The sequence below is a fragment of the Carassius auratus genome, chromosome 45, assembly GCF_003368295.1.
Source record: "Carassius auratus strain Wakin chromosome 45, ASM336829v1, whole genome shotgun sequence".
Classification (NCBI taxonomy): Eukaryota; Metazoa; Chordata; class Actinopteri; order Cypriniformes; family Cyprinidae; genus Carassius; species Carassius auratus.
The window spans coordinates 6,410,546-6,427,049 of NC_039287.1; the positions used below are offsets into that span (position 1 = coordinate 6,410,546).

The 16,504-nt window shown below is 37.0% G+C and overlaps 1 protein-coding gene across 10 annotated transcripts in view; it reads left to right on the forward strand.

The window, feature by feature from the left end:
• The window catches only part of LOC113063038 (ras-specific guanine nucleotide-releasing factor RalGPS2-like), a 90,297-nt gene extending 74,199 nt beyond the window's left edge, over positions 1-16,098 (forward strand). For 9 of the 10 annotated variants that reach the window (XM_026233180.1, XM_026233176.1, XM_026233173.1 and 6 more), the window contains 12 exons: positions 3,285-3,422; positions 3,503-3,593; positions 4,295-4,365; positions 4,615-4,756; positions 5,289-5,440; positions 5,531-5,585; positions 7,433-7,510; positions 10,042-10,147; positions 11,784-11,876; positions 14,463-14,568; positions 14,733-14,824; positions 15,833-16,098. In XM_026233180.1, the coding sequence (XP_026088965.1) occupies positions 3,285-3,422; positions 3,503-3,593; positions 4,295-4,365; positions 4,615-4,756; positions 5,289-5,440; positions 5,531-5,585; positions 7,433-7,510; positions 10,042-10,147; positions 11,784-11,876; positions 14,463-14,568; positions 14,733-14,824; positions 15,833-15,862 (1,154 nt within the window). In that variant the 3' untranslated portion in view covers positions 15,863-16,098. The remainder of the gene's footprint in view (positions 1-3,284; positions 3,423-3,502; positions 3,594-4,294; positions 4,366-4,614; positions 4,757-5,288; positions 5,441-5,530; positions 5,586-7,432; positions 7,511-10,041; positions 10,148-11,783; positions 11,877-14,462; positions 14,569-14,732; positions 14,825-15,832) is intronic. The other variant, XM_026233179.1, reaches the window with a different exon arrangement.
• Positions 16,099-16,504: the final 406 nt, after the last annotated feature.

Here is a 16,504-nt window from a genome sequence, read left to right on the forward strand (position 1 = left end):
AGTCCACTCGCAGGAATTATGTCAGTAACACATTAAACAGAAGTTGATCCTCGAACAGTAGTAATACAGGACAATTTATAAGTTTACAGATTAAATATGCACCACATTTCTGCTTTCAGTACCTGAAGAGCCCCTTGACTTTCATTGTAATTGCATTATTTTAAACACCATTTTTATTTGTTTTTACAAACTGAGGCACAAGTCAAATGTGTTTCCTGTAATTATTGCCCGTAAGGAAGAATTTATTATTTATGTCAGGTTGTTTGTTTGAGCTCTGGTCAGTAATATTAGTTGGAATGCAAGTTAGTCATTCAGGTATTATGGTGTGTGTGTGTGTGTGTGTGATTTGCAGAGGTGTTTAAAATGGAAGTGTGTTGTCTGAATGGCTAGACTTCACCCTATTAAAAGAGGTTCTATAGAAATGGACCGACGTCTCCTTTTCGGTAGAGATTTTCTCCCATTTTGCTCTCCCACAATAATAATTTAGCTTGTGCTTGAGCTTTTTCTGACATTCACAAAGCAACCGTCTCTCTTCAAGATCTCTTTCACTTTGTATTGCATGCATGGTGCAATTACTTACACTACTGTTAAGTACTTTTAGGGTAAGCACAACAAAAAAAGTACCAACCCCAACCTCTTGAACTAATATATATATAATAGGTCCAAACATGTGTGCTTATTTATTTATTTCAAATTTTTATTCTATGGGTTATCAGTTTCGTTGACTCTGGAATTCTTCTGTTTAGATTTAGAGATCTAGGGCTGTCAATCACTTAATCGACTCCACCCACTGCACTTTCGATCCCAGCTCTCAGTGTCCCCCTACACTGCAGCACAGTTTTTCTGTGTTGTTCACATTTTTTTCACAGGTTATTGTGGGATTCTGTCTGCTTTTATGGCAGTGTTGCTTTGCAATGTGTTTGCTAAGTTGTGTGTGCCGCAGGCTGTCTGGCATAGGGCTGTAACCCCGATTTGCTGAGAGATGCAGAGTAATGATAATTAAGACAATGCTTACCATGCACTCTCTCGTCCATTGTCGGTTTTAAATCAGTCTGGATTCTGGGATTGATTTGTCACTATAATTATTTTCTGAATCTTTCATTTGTCCTGCAGTCATTCATGTTGTGTTTTGATGATCATCACAGATGCGATACTCTTAATATAATGTCTGTAATGGGTCGGTGCTTGTTTGCAGTCCTCTAGCTAATATTCCTAAAAACATGCTGTCACAAATACAAATCATCAATATTCACACATGGTCTGTTACATGCTGTCAAATGTTTCTCCAGAAGCAGCACATCTTTCTTCTTAATGCAGATACTTCCTGCACATAATGGTCCTCACTAATCCAAATATTTAGTTTAGTGCATTTATTTATAAAGCACATTTTAAAACAACAGGAGTTGCAACCAAAGTGCTGTACGGCAAAAATTAAAAAAAGTAAAAACATACCCAATCAAGACAGACAAAAGGACTAATAAAATAGTACACCCTCAAACAGAATTAAAACATAGAGAATAAAAATGGGTTTTCAAAGAGGATTTAAACGAAGAAATAGAAGGGGAAGATCTTAAGTAGAGCCTAGGAGCTACCACACCAAAAGCCTGGTCGCATTAGTTTTAAAATGTAAACGAGAGACAGAGGATAAATTGGCTAGATGACCAAAGAGATCTACTGTTTGAATGTGGAGTGAAAAGATTACAAATATACTGGGCAGCACAACCATGTAGAGCTTTAAAAACAAAGCAAAATCTTAAAATCAACACAGAACTTTACCAGGAGCCAGTCATTAATCTGGCTGTGCATTTTTGCACCTATTGCAATCAGTCCAGAGATTATTTAGGCAATCCAGCATTTAATGTCCTGTAGACATGCAAAAAGATTAGACATAGAACAGTTATTGTTTTTAACAGGAAATCAAAGTTGAGTGTTGTCGGCAAAGAGATAATATCATAAATTATGTTTCTGAAAAATGTGGAAGCATTTATAAGCAGAAAAGGAGAGGACCCAAAATAGAACCCTGTGGAACACCGTAGGTGATTTGAGCCCCGAGAGGACAAACAAATCCCCAAATTCACAGAAACAGATCTGTCCTCAATGTAGGAATCAAACCAGTTCAGCACAGATCACAGGAAACCAGCTACCTGATCAAGTCTTTGAAGAAGGATCTCATGATCTATTGTATCAAATGCTGCACTTAAATCAGCCATGATTAAGATACAGCAAGAACCAGAGTCAAGGGAAAGTAAAATATCATAAGTAACCTTCAAGAGGGCAGATTCAATACTTTTAAATTCTCTGAACCCAGACTGTAATGTGTCAAAAAATACTGAAGTAAAATGAGATTTGAGAATAAACAACTTTTTCCAAATCTTTTGAGATGAAAGGTAATGTAGAAATGGGTCTGTAGTTAATTTAGTTCATGCTGATCAAGATTATGCTTTTTTTAACAGTGGTTAGCCTATAGCATGTTTAAAAGAAGCTGGTACAATTCAATTTGTTAAGGAGCTATTGATAATAGCAGTAACAACTTGGAAAAGCCTCTTTAAAAATCTGAGAAGGCAGAACATCAGTGACAAAATGAGGGCTTAATGCTAAGAAAAGTATCATAAACCTGTGAAGGTGACACGGGTCAGAAAAGAGATAGGGATCTCTGATGAGAAGCCATTTCTAGAGGAAAATAATTTTGAGATGGTACTGTATGTCAGACCTGATACACTTGCTTTATGGATAAAATGTTTTAAAAACTGTTCACACGAATCAGTGGAGAATTCTAATGAGGTGCTAGGAGCAGGATTTAAAAACATTAATTGTATTAAAAAGAATCTTCGGCCGATATGCATTTGGTCTAAATAAATCTGACATGTATTTCCTCTGAGAAGTACTCTAATACCGTTTAATACATTCTCTGAAAATTTCGTATAATATCTGAAGTTTATCTTTCTTCCAACTGTGCTCAGCAGTTTATACCATATCTGTGCTGAGGGGAAGCAGCAGTCATCAAGAAGCAAGCAGAGAAGTAGGATCACTAGACAAGGGCTTAATTAACTCATTTTTGTGAAAACCTCAAACTAGAACAAAGTTGACATTTTCAAAAAATCTTTTTTTTTTTTTTTTTTTTTTTTTTTTCTGTAGATCAAAATTAGTCTTTGCACATTCAGTCTCATTTTTCCAGCACGGGTCACATTAAAAGCTAAAAACAAGTAAAGGTATTGCTATTTTGCTGTAGATTTTGTGGCCAAAAAGAATTGAAAAAATATTTTTTAATTCTTATATATTTGCAGGTATATATCTGTCTGATCTGACCTACATCGATTCTGCGTATCCATCCACCGGCAGCATTCTGGAAAACGAACAGCGTTCCAACCTCATGAACAACATTCTGAGAATAATCTCAGACCTGCAGAGATCCGTTGAATATGGTGCGTATCGCATTTGTGTGTTTGTTTACTTTGGCAAACGATCAGAAGTAACTGGGAATTCATTTCTCCCTCTGTCTCAGATATCCCAGTATTGCCGCACGTCCAGAAGTATCTTAACTCTGTGCGCTACATTGAGGAGTTACAGAAGTTTGTGGAGGACGACAATTATAAGTGAGCAGGAGCTGTGTTTATGCTACATAGAACATTACCTTTCAAAAGTCTGGAATAATTAATAATTTTTTGGTTTTTGAAAAAAGGCTCTTATGCACACTAAGACCAAATTTCTTTGATGGAAAATAACAGTAATATTATTAAATATTATTGCAATGTTAATTATAAATTATATAAAAAATTCTATTTGAATATAAATTAAAATGTAATTTCTTCCTCTGATGCAAATCAGATTTTTTTTTTTTTTTTAATTTATTTTACTTGAATGATAGTCATGGTTTATACAAAAATATTAAGCAGTACAACTGTTATCAACGTTGCTAATAATAATAAATGTTTCTTGAGCAGCAAATCAGCATATTAGAATGATTTCTGAAGGACACTGAAACTGGAGCAACGGCTGCTGAAAAAATTCAGCTTTGCATCACAGGAATAAATTAAATGTTAAAATATATTAAAATTGAAAACAGCTATTTTAAATTGTATTAATATTTCACAATATTACTGTGTTTTTTTGTTTTTGTTTTTGTTTTTACTGTATTTTCAATCAAAATAAATGCAGCCTTGGTGAGTTTGAGACTTCTTTCAAAAATAAATGCAATTAGATATTCCAAACTTCTCACAGGTAGTGCATATTATGCTTTTTGATGCTTTTTTTATGCTTTTTTGTCTTTGAATTTGTAATTTGTTTTGCGTATCAGGTTATCCCTAAAGATTGAGCCACCAGCTACCAGCACACCTCGCACCACTGCCTCAAGAGAAGACCTCTCAGGTGAGAAACGCCGGCAGCCCACACACACTGACACTAACCAGACATCAAAGCACACTTCTCTTCTGAGGCGTTATCCTAACCAGATACGACCATGACATGTGACAACATTTTGATTTTATTTATGTTGCATCATGCTGAGTTTGCTCTGGTCACAGTGAAGTTTCATTGGTTCAGATTTGCTCTCCCCGACACTTTTAGTGTCACACGTTCTTGTTAATGATTAGTATGTCTGCTGTTTCTGTAACACAGGTCCAGATAAATCTGCATCACCTTTATGTGGTCGTCGAGGTAATGTTGCTGAAGGTGCCCTGTCTAAAATCCCGCCGACACCACCCTCACCCCGGAACCTCATCACCTACGGACACAGGAAGAGCCACAGCCTCGGCTACAAGTGCGTTAGTTTACTTCACCCACTCTTTTGTGTGTAGCTTAGTACAATTCATTGAAACTCCCTGCAGCATAAAGCAGAAACTTCCCAGGAGGAGGACCTGCCTTATACTTACCGGTATAAGTATTTTCCGGACTATAAGTCACACTTTTTTTCATAGTTTGGCTGGTCCTGCGACTTATAGTCAGGTGCGACTTATTTATCAAAATTAATTTGACATGAACCAGGAGAAATGAACCAAGAGAAAACATTACCGTCTCCAGCCGCCAGAGGGCGCTCTATGCTGCTCAGTTCTCCTGTAGTCTACACTGAACACATAGAGCGCCCTCTGGTGGCTGGAGACAGTAATGTTTTCTCTTGGTTCTTAGTTCTAAATAAATGCGACTTACAGTCCGGTGCGACTTATAGTCCGAAAAATACGGTAGTTTTTACAAGTTCTATATGTGATATTCTTCTGGTTTCTTGCCAGATTTGTCACTGCTGATTAAGAAAACATTTCAATCCAGACTTCATCTCTTTCCTGTGTGTGCTGCAGTTTTATCCACAAAACGAACACGGTGGAGTTTAAAAGCGCTACTTTCCCCAACGCCGGATCCAGACACCTGTTGGACGACAGCGTGCTGGAAAGTCACACGCCCACACGAGGACAGGCAGAGAGCTCAACACTGTCAAGCGGCATTTCACTGGGTATAACACACAAACACATGCACAGAGCTACTGGATCACGGACTGGATCCTTCTTTTGATTCTTTATGTGTCATGACCGTATGATTTCAGGAAGCAGTGAAGGGTCGGAGCTCAGTGAGGAGATGTCATGGCCTGCCTTTGAGAGGTGAGTCTTCTAAAACATTCACACTTGCAAACACTGTCAAGGACAGTTACACGTGCACATACATGAGCACATGCGTGAGGACACAGCATGACGTCATGGAACATGCTGGAATCTATCCTAACCCTCACCACTCTCCACCAACCCTCATGAACAGAGACTCTTCATCTTCATCATCATCATCAATCGCTTTTCTCCAGTACAGCTCTTGTGATTATTTGTTTACGCTGTAATTTATTTTTTATGATGCATTGACAATATCAAGTGTGATGTAAAAGGACCTTTGCACTAGAAAGTGGTTTTTTGGCACAGAAGAGTATGTTCTGTGACTCTCAGCTGCCTGTGCTTTCTCATTAGTGCTCTAGCTTACCTCTGTTGTAGCTAATGAGATAAACTTCCTGTAACAGGAACAGTATAAGAGAGTCATTTGTGATGGCCGCTGCCTACCATGCTGCTTCAGGTGTACACAAATGCATTAGTGTACCCTAAATGCATGTCAAAGCCCGCTTTTCTTGGTCTCCTTCTATATTCTAAAAAGGTAGTCTGTTCTATATATATATATATATATATATATATATATATATATATATATATATATATATATATATATATATATATATATATATATATATATATATATTATATATATATATATATATATATATATATATATATATATATATATATATATATATATATATATATATATATATATATATATATATATATATATATATATATATATATATTATAAATAATTGTCAAAAAAAAAAGCTAATAGTTTTATTAATGGATAATGCACAATTTCTGTTTTTAAATATTTTTATTAAAAAAAACAGCGCTTGTGTATATTTATTTATTTATGTAATACATTTTGTTCTCTGGAATACATGATTCTGATTGGGCACAATTCTGTGAATATTAGTAAAAAAAAATAATAATTAAAAATAATTAAGAATTTAAAATATTATTAATAGGCCAGGTGGGGCATATATTTTCAGCAGTTTTCCTAATTCAGCCAAAAACAGAAAATGCCTGTTTTTTTTTTTGTTTGTTTTTTTATCGGAGGACGAAATTATGGTGCATCCCTAATTTTTATTTTATTTCATTTTTTAGTCATTAGTAACTTTAGGGGTATTATATGATCCGCAGGTCATTTTCGCAAAATAAAAGCTTAGCGTCTTGTCACTTCATAGCTGGCTGACATTAAACTCTTTATTAGTTATATTAAAGCTGCGGTGGGGAACTTTTGACGCTCTAGCGGTTAATAAACAGAACTGCTTGCGTCTTGCGGAAGAACATCGTAACCGGAACTACTTCTCTCTGTTTATGTCTATGAAGAATCACAAAGGTACTGGGTTACTCCGCACCGGTACCCCTGAAGCAATCTAAAATAGTCTGAATATAAACACTTATTATACGTGTACCCTAGTGATTCAGGACAAGCTAAAAACAAGGTTTTGAAAATGGATTCATGGTGTACATGCTTATGCAAAATGCATGACTTCCTGCAAATGGCATTAGGACCACTGGGAGGAGCCAGAGGAGCTTGATTTTTTCACAGATTATCTGTCTCATATTCTACTGTCAGGACATGATGACAGGTTTAACAAATATGTACAAAATATATTTTTACAAAAGTTACCTACTGCAGCTTTAAATATATTGACACTATATCATGATTGGGCACCCATTTACCACATGTTGTGTGCCAACCGTTTGTTTAGACATGTTAGCCAGAGTTAGTTTAGACCATAGAAGGAGATAAAGAAAAAAGGTGCAGAGCTCTGGCACAGCCTGTACTGTGTGTTGTGACTGACCCCTGCCCCGCTATGACTGACACTCTACAGGACTCGGTTCTACCACTCTCTGGGCCCCGTCAGCAGGGTGGGCCGCATTACCTGCAGAGGAGCGCTCAGGTCCAGCAGGTAACCCAACAACCCTCCGACCCCAGCCGGGTCTCTCTCCGTCTGACTTACCCTGTACAACTGGGGAAATATCATCATCACAGTGTGTAGTGTGTGTTTTCTTGCTGTGGAGTCAGGTGGTGGGCTTCTCTGAATCACGTGTGATGTGGACTCTAATGCTGCAGTCCTGGCTTGTTGCTGCTAATCAAAACCCGCAAAAGCCACTGAAGCATCTCTTCTGACTGTTCCTGCTTTCTGTTCTCCAAACACACACAGCTCCCCTCACCTCTGCTGTAATAACGCCGCTTGCTGCAATCTTATAAAGAAACTAAATGTTCCTGTTTTGAAATAAGGGTTTGAACGATTAATGTTGATTTACTGATTACAATACAGCCAATTTGTGACCTTTAGTGCCAAAAGCATCATCACTGTGAATGACCTGAATGAATTATGTGCAAAAAATTTCCTAAAACATCAATATTAAACTCTGCTAATTCAATAGTTATTAGATTGTCTAAATTAATAGTAAACTAGTCATCCTCAAGGAGTAGTTTGTCTAAAATGGTTTGAATTTAGAAACCATAAATCTTAATGATAGATGTTTGTTAGAAACACAGTTTGTGGATCATTTGCATGCAGATTATTGTGATGTTTTTATCAGCTGTTTGGACTCTCATTCTGACGGCACCCATTCACTGCAATTGATGTAAGGCTAAATTACTCCAAATCTGTTCCGATGGAACAAAACATTTTCAGTTTTTGGTGAACTGTTCTTTGTTGAAATGGTTTGTGACCGCTGTATTGTAACTATTTCCGAGTGAAGCAGCTCATCAAACAAGAATAATGTAGGACAGGACTTGTGAAAAGCAAGTGTTTGCATACAGTAGATTCAAATATGGCTAAACTCCATCATGGCTTTGAATACCTCAGCAGAAACAGCCGGTTATGGCATTTTGATGACAAGATCAGTAAATGCGTCAGTAAAATGCAATAAATAGACAAAAAAGCTTAGATGCAGACCATCAAATTATGTGAATAATAAAGGAAACATTGCTCACAGCAGATGATTTGAAGTCTGAAAGTAATTGTCTTGAAATTTATTGTTGAATGTGGTGAATTTGTTCCAAAAGCAGTGCTCTCTAGGCCCCAGCGGTGCTTTAAAAATGCTCAATCATATTTTGAGACTCAGTCTCTCAGACAGGGGTTTACCATGATGAGAATACTGAACATCAAAGAACAGCACGCTCAAACATTCACATAGAACGTTTCAGTGGGGCTACATTCATCCCCTTTTAAAACACTGCTACAAAAAAGCAATCAAATAAATAAATGTAGATAAGCTAGTTAAAAAAATGCAGTGGTGGAAAAAAAACTGCGTTTAGATTGAGAAACTTGTAAACCATAATTAAGGCTATTTATATATATCCAGCTGAAAACGCCTAGCTGTGAGCACTTGTGCTGCGCAGCATTTTTTGTTTGTTTTATTTGGTAACTATGATACAGATTATCCACAGAAGAAATGTGGCAGACGCAATGTGAATTAAATGTTGCAAGCATCATTTTTCATGTCAGTATTCATAATAGTCCAGGAATCCCATCTTGTACAGACATGAATACTCTGGCAATATTATCGTCTCCTCCATTGTTGTTTAGTTGTAGTACAAGCAGAATGTGTGACATTTGGTCAGTGTGGTATTAGTCCCGCCCCTCCTCCACTGTGATTGGGCGGCTGACTATCACATGACAGTAATGAGCGCTGCATTTTACTTAAAGTTGAACATTCTTCAGCTCTTTGCACAGAGGAAAAAAAAACACCAGAGCACTCTTCATGAAAAAGAAACTCCTGCTCCTAGTGTTTTAAAAAACAGCGTGTCGTTCCAAACCCGTAAGACCTCCGTTTATCTTCAGAACACAGTTTAAGATATTTTAGATTTGGTCCGAGAGCTCTCAGTCCCTCCAGTGAAGCTGTGTGTAGGGTATACTGTGTTCCGAAGATAAATGGAGGACTTGGGGTCTGGAACGACATGAGGGTGAGTCATTAATAACAGAATTTAGATTTTTCGATGAACTAACCCTTTAAGGATACGTGTCCACCAATGCGTTTTCCTGAAGCTAGCATCATTTTTTCAACTGTTTTCAAAGGAAGCGCTGTTTTTTAAAACACTAGGAGCAGGAGTTTCTTTTTCACGCAGAGTGCTCTGGTGTTTTTCTTCTACTATTTTGAGTCCGATATTTTTTCACTTCAGAGTTTAAATAGGCAAATCAAAGTTTTTGAATTCATATTTAATATATGCATGAGTGACATGAGGTTGAACAATTGAAAACCGAATTAATTTTTGGAGAGACTACCCCTGTAAGATAGATATTAGTCAATATTACTTTTTCAGTTTACTCATTTTCTTTCTTTTTCTCTGACACCCTCACTTTCTTCACATCATAACTCTGAGGTGTGGCTTTTAAAATATGTTCCCTTGATATATATGCTTATGTGTGTCTTTTTTAAAAAGTGTCGCATGTCCTGTGTGTGTGTGTGTGTGTGTGTGTGTGTGTAGCTCTGCAGATTCGGAGGAGCTGGCAGTGCATCTGTACCCAGGAGCCATCACAGTTCAGGGGGTCTTACGCAGGAAAACAGTCCTCAAGGAGGGCAAGAAACCCACGGTGAGAGCACCACCACTTTATCTGTCTCCTGCCCAGAACATTTCTCTGTGATCTCACCCTCTTTTCCTTGATTTTTAAATGGTGCATTATTAGCAAGCCATTATAAAAAAAGGCTCTTTTAAAAAAAAAGAAAGAAAGAAAAATTGTTTCCCATATCTATTTATTTTTGACAAATGCAGTGTATCCAGTAAATCTCTATTTGGATATATATTCATCTGACACTTGGAATAATACACAATATTACAATATTACATTATTTAACTTTTGTTTTTGAAAGAAGTCTTTTACACTCCCGTTTTGCTAAATGGTAATTTTTTTCCTGTCTTTTTGTGAAATAATATTGCAATTTAAAACATTTCGTTTTTGACGTCAAAGTCCAGTAAAGGTCTACTTTGATGCATATTCATCTGATACTTGGTAAAAGCTAGCATGAAGAGTTTGTATATTTTCATAGTAGTATTAATAAGTTATCCTTAATGTATTATGCATATTTCATTATATTATATTATAACGTTACCATTCTAAAGTCAGAAGTCTTCAAGGTTTTTTAAAAACGTTTTTAAAAGTCTCCGGTGCCCACTGCATTTATTTGGTGAAAAAACAGTAATAGTGTGAAATACTATTACAATTTCAAATTACTGATTGAATATATTCCTATTTGAATATATTTTAAAATGTAATTTATTCCTGTGATTCAAAGCTGTACAGTATTTCCAGCATCATTGATCCTTCAGAAATCAGTCTAATATGCTGCTCAAGAAACATTTCTTCTTCTTCTTCTTCTTCTTCTTCTTATAAGAGAAGAATAGAAAAGTTCTTCGTATAGAAAGTTCAAAAGAACAATTTATATTTTTAAAATGTTTTTTTTTCTTCTGATATTATACATGTTTTAACTGTCACTTTTGCAGAATGTCAGTTTCTTAAAAAAAAAAAAAAACGAAATCATACTCATCCCAAAATTTTGAGCTAGTGTACATTACATTTCTTGATCTTGATGACATTTATCTTTTTTACATTAAATTAATTTGGTGCTGTTGGGTCACCACTTGATGTCCAAATGTAAAATTAAAACTCGGTCTGCACTCCTCCGTCTCTGTCATTACGTCTCTTCCCCTCTTCCCTCTCTCCTCATAATCTGCTCTTTTATCTTCTGTTCTACACTCTCTCTTAACTGTCAGTCATTCCTCCATCAGCCCCATCAAACACAGCGGTTTCTTCAGAGACGAGTGTGTGAAGCCAGCCAAGGCAGTAAAAGATACTGCGTTGAAGTCCAGTAATGGGAGCCGGGAGGCCTTTTAAAAACCATTTCCTGCATATATATATATTTGATCTGCTACTAAATCTGCCCATCTCTGTATTTCTAGACCCTTTCCTCAAACTTGCACGTACATACACTGGATAACTACATGTTTTGGCTCTGTTTTCTCGCATAAATGATAATAAAAGTGTATCGTCCGGTTAATCTTGATCGATATGTTCAGATTTCGTCTTGGCCTTCAATTTAGTTTTGTGCTTGCTCAGGAAATATGTTTCACACAAAAGCTTGATATATTATGGTCGATTATTTCTCTGCACTGCCTCTGAGAAAGCTCTCAGTGTTTTTGGACTAATGGTTTGTCTCTGTCTCTTTCTGTAGGTGGCAGCGTGGACTAAGTATTGGGTGGCTCTTTGTGGTACTCAGCTTTACTACTATACTGCCAAGTCCCTCAAGGCCACAGAGAGGAAGCATGTGAGTCTCTCCACACTATTACAGAGACCAGCACACATTAGTCTCTCAAACCATATCGTTGCTTAGTATGGCACTTTGGACTTATAAAAACCTGAGTGCCCTCATTCCCACGGATTTCATTGTGGTGCATGTCTGAGATTAGAACTGGCAGATTCGACCAGGGTTAGTGTTCACTATGCTTTATACAGTCCATGGGTGGTCCATCTGAAGCTGATGAAATGATGGCACTCATCATGTGAGAGGAAGAGAGCGTCTCTGTGTCCTGCAGCCCGATGCGTCATCACATAATCGCTACAGTATGACACTGATGGCAGAATGCTGAATGAGGGAAGATGTTCGCACGCATTGGATAATGAGATGGATGACATCACACATTATCAGTGTTAATGAGAAGCACATGTCACTATCAGATCCGCGTACACTAACAGACGTTTACACACACGAAGCTACTTGTTTACACCAACGCTTGCGATACATGTGTGTTCAGGATTGTGCACAAGAAAGAAGCCGAGCTGTGTGCGTGGATTTTTATATTAAAACCGCTAAATTTATGTTCATTTTTCAATTTAATTAATGAAATAATAACAACAACAACAATAGGTAGTAGTATTCATAATATTAAGAGTTCATGGTCAATATGAATTCATTTCTATAAGAATTGTAATGCTATTTAATATGATTGGTATTTAAATGTTTATATTTAATGAAAATGAGATTAGAAACATTTCATGTTTGGACCCAAGTTTATAGTTATTTTATTTTCTGAATAGTAATAATAATACATTAATATAATTTCAAAGAATTGTAATGTCATTACATATATAATAATAAATAATATTAATAATTCTAATTAAATTATTTTATACAAATATAATGCCAATATTAAGTTATAATAAAAATATTTATTTATATACAAAAAATATTGATTGCCACTTTTTTATATTTTATATTTTAATAGTAATAGTAGTAGTTTAAGTTAATAGAATTTCTATACAAATTGCAATGCCATTAATATAAATATTAGGGCCGGGACTTGATTAAAAAAATGAATCTAATTAATTAGAGGCTTTGTAATTAATTAATCGAAATTAATCGCATTTTAATCGCATATAAATATTTGACCTGAGAACAGTGAGAAGTTTTCACATGGATTTATAGTATACTATTGAATAATGACTGAATACATAAGCTTAAGCAACAAAATATTGTTTATTTTTGTTCAACCAAGTCTAGCAGACCAGTGCAATTTTTGCTATGAAGTGTAGCAATAGCATATTTAGAAACAATTTAGAAATAGTACATTTCAGAAATTCAGGAAGCTTATAGGTGCTGGAACCTTCTGTAAAGTGTTTTTTAAGTAAAACACAATACTGTCAAGTACATTCAGAACATTGGTGGAGAGTTCCTGCCTCAAGTGGAGGAGTTCAGGTATCTTGGGGTCTTGTTCACGAGTGAGGGAAGGATGGAACGTGAGATTGACAGACGGATCGGTGCAGCTTCTGCAGTAATGCGGTCGCTGTACCGGTCTGTCGTGGTGAAGAAGGAGCTGAGCTGTAAGGCAAAGCTCTCGATTTACCGGTCAATCTACGTTCCTACTCTCACCTATGGTCATGAGCTGTGGGTCATGACCGAAAGGACAAGATCCCGGATACAGGCGGCCGAAATGAGCTTTCTCCGTCGGGTGGCTGGGCGCTCCCTTAGAGATAGGGTGAGAAGCTCGGTCACTTGGGAGGAGCTCAGAGTAGAGCCGTTGCTCCTCCACATCGAGAGGAGCCAGCTGAGGTGGCTCGGGCATCTATTTCGGATGCCTCCTGGACGCCTTCCCGGGGAGGTGTTCCAGGCACGTCTCACCGGGAGGAGGCCCCGGGGAAGACCTAGGACACGCTGGAGGGACTATGTCTCCCGGCTGGCCTGGGAACGTCTCGGGGTCCCCCCGGAAGAGCTGGAGGAAGTGGCTAGGGAGAGGGAAGTCTGGGCGTCTCTGCTTAGACTGTTGCCCCCGCGACCCGGCCCCGGATAAGCGGAAGATGATGGATGGATGGACATTGGAAACACTGACTATTAGAAAACATCTCTCTGTTGCTTCAGAGGCCATAACATACTAAGTCCAACTCTCAATAACCTTGGCCAAAACAATAAAGAGTTCAACATAAACTGTTGCACCAACAAAATAATACATAGTTCAACATAAAGTGTAAAGTCCACGCTAGCTGCTATATGTTTTGCGTTGAGGTGATACTTGAGACTCGATGAGCTGCGGTGATATGCGAACGCTAGTTGGTGCTCCAGTATAATCGGTCCGCCGAAACTCATCCAGTGAGAAACGTTCCGCGGTGCAAAAATACGTTATTAAAAATGCAGGAATTTTTTTTCTGTATTTAATTAATCTTAGTTAACGCGTTATTTTTTGTGTAATTAATTAATCTCAATTAACGCGTTAAAGTCCCGGCCCTAATAAATAGTAATTAAAATTATTATATTTGAAAAAAAAAAATAATTCTATAATTTGTAAATAAAATGTTTATATTGAATTATTTTTTAAACTTTTGTAGAAGCATTTTAATATTTTTTGACTATTTTCCACAGTTCAAGTCTACCGCCAGCAAAAGTGTTTCTGTTTTGGGCTTAATGGCCATGATGGCAGATGACCCGGAGCATCCAGACGTCTTCCTGCTGACTGACTCTGAGCACGGTAAGACAGCCAATCACAAGCCTCAATCAAAGAGAGATGACCGATCAAAGAAATAAAGCCTATTGCAAAACATCTATTCAGTCGATACTGAGAAAAGATTGACTATTTGTCCGTATATGATAATATGCAATTTCCTGCAATTATTTGCATGTGTGTGTCTTCAGGAAACTCCTATAAGTTCCAAGCAGGGAACAGAATGAACGCTCTGCTGTGGTTCAAACACTTGAGTGCAGCTTGTCAGAGCAACAGGCAACAGGTGAGTGTGTGTTGCTTTATTCAGCTTAGAGTGTTATTTAACTAAGTTTCCTTTGTAAAGAAAATGCACCACATAAAGCCATTTAGTGTTGTGCTCTTCGGTGTGTATTCGCTGTATATGCAAAGGCTGTATTTTTAAGCTGAACTGTAGATGTTAATTGCTCCTCGGGAGATGCTATTGTGTTGAAATACATTTTGCTGTAAACTTTATTTTCTGAAGCATCAAATCATTCTCACTGTTTCAGTGGGATCGATTCAATTAACAGCATTCCACATAAAGTGCACCGGTCAGACCGACCTTCAAAACCTTGTGTCTGCAGGTGTTTAGGTCTTCATTAAACTGAGCAGTAACACTGCCCTCTAGTGCTTGATCTGTACTACACACTTCCTGTCAAGTGCAGTGTTGGAGAAGCTAGTTTGAAAGAGGCTATTAGTTAAACTACAGTCAAGCTACTTTTTTTAATAAGAGTTAACTACATTGCAAACTAGAACTGCAGAAATGAGCTAAAAACAATAAAACTGTTCAGGGGATGGCTTTTTTAATATGGCCCTATAGTTATCAGATCATAATGTATTATCCAATGTAAATCAGCACTATTTCTCTGGCACAAAATTATATATATATATATATATATATATATATATATATATATATATATATATATATATATATATATATATATATATATATATATATATATATAAATATATAACATTTTTCCATGGAAAGCAAATAATTTGTAATTGTGTAAACATGTTATTTATTATTAAAATATGTTCTATTTTAAATGTATTATTAATATGTATTATTTACATTTTACAATAGACAAGTATTTAATTTGTTTTATTATTATGTTTGCAGACACTAGTTGGTGCATATTTTGATTCCACCCAAACTGTGAATAACTTATCGTGCATTAATTATAATCAGGATCTTCTGAAATCAGACATGTGAGATAATTTAGAGATTTTTTCATTGTCATTGTCACTTTCTCTTTTTCCATTTCAGGTCCCAGCGAATCTAATGTCCTTTGAATGAGTGAAACCAGGGCGAATCCAAAACGGCTGGATGACAGAGGAATATGAAGATCGCTGGGGAAGGAGCAGAGGCCAGGGACGAATGAAAGAGCAAATGACTCGTGTTTTGTGTGCGATGGAGCTTTTCCACTGCCATCACCCAGCCTGAACCCCACGGCAAACTCCTTGAGCACCACTGCCTTAACAAGCAGAGTGTGTGTGTGTGTGTGTGTGTGTGTGTGTGCGTGTGCGTGTGTGTGTGAGAAAGAGAGAGATGTGATGCCCCCGGCAGCAATGGTGTCCCCTCCACTGGAAGGACCCGATTCCTCCTTCCTTTTAAATTTTATTTACACTTCCTGCATTTCAATCCGATTCCCAGCAAGCGAGGAACGTGGAATCTTCTTGGGCTCTTCTTGAAGGACTCTTCATGGACCTGTGGAGTTTGTTTACACCTTCTTTACTTGTTTGTTGCTTGAGTTTTATGTAGTAAATCTAATCAGCGCTCCTCCTTCTTTGACAAAACACACGTAGGAAGCTCTCCGGCTCTGTAGATCGATCCTCAAACACTCACACAAGATGCTAATTGCGTCTTCAGACACTTGAGTAAGGCTAGCGCAAGCACAACAAAAGATTTTCCACAAACAGGTTTCAACTGCAGAAAATG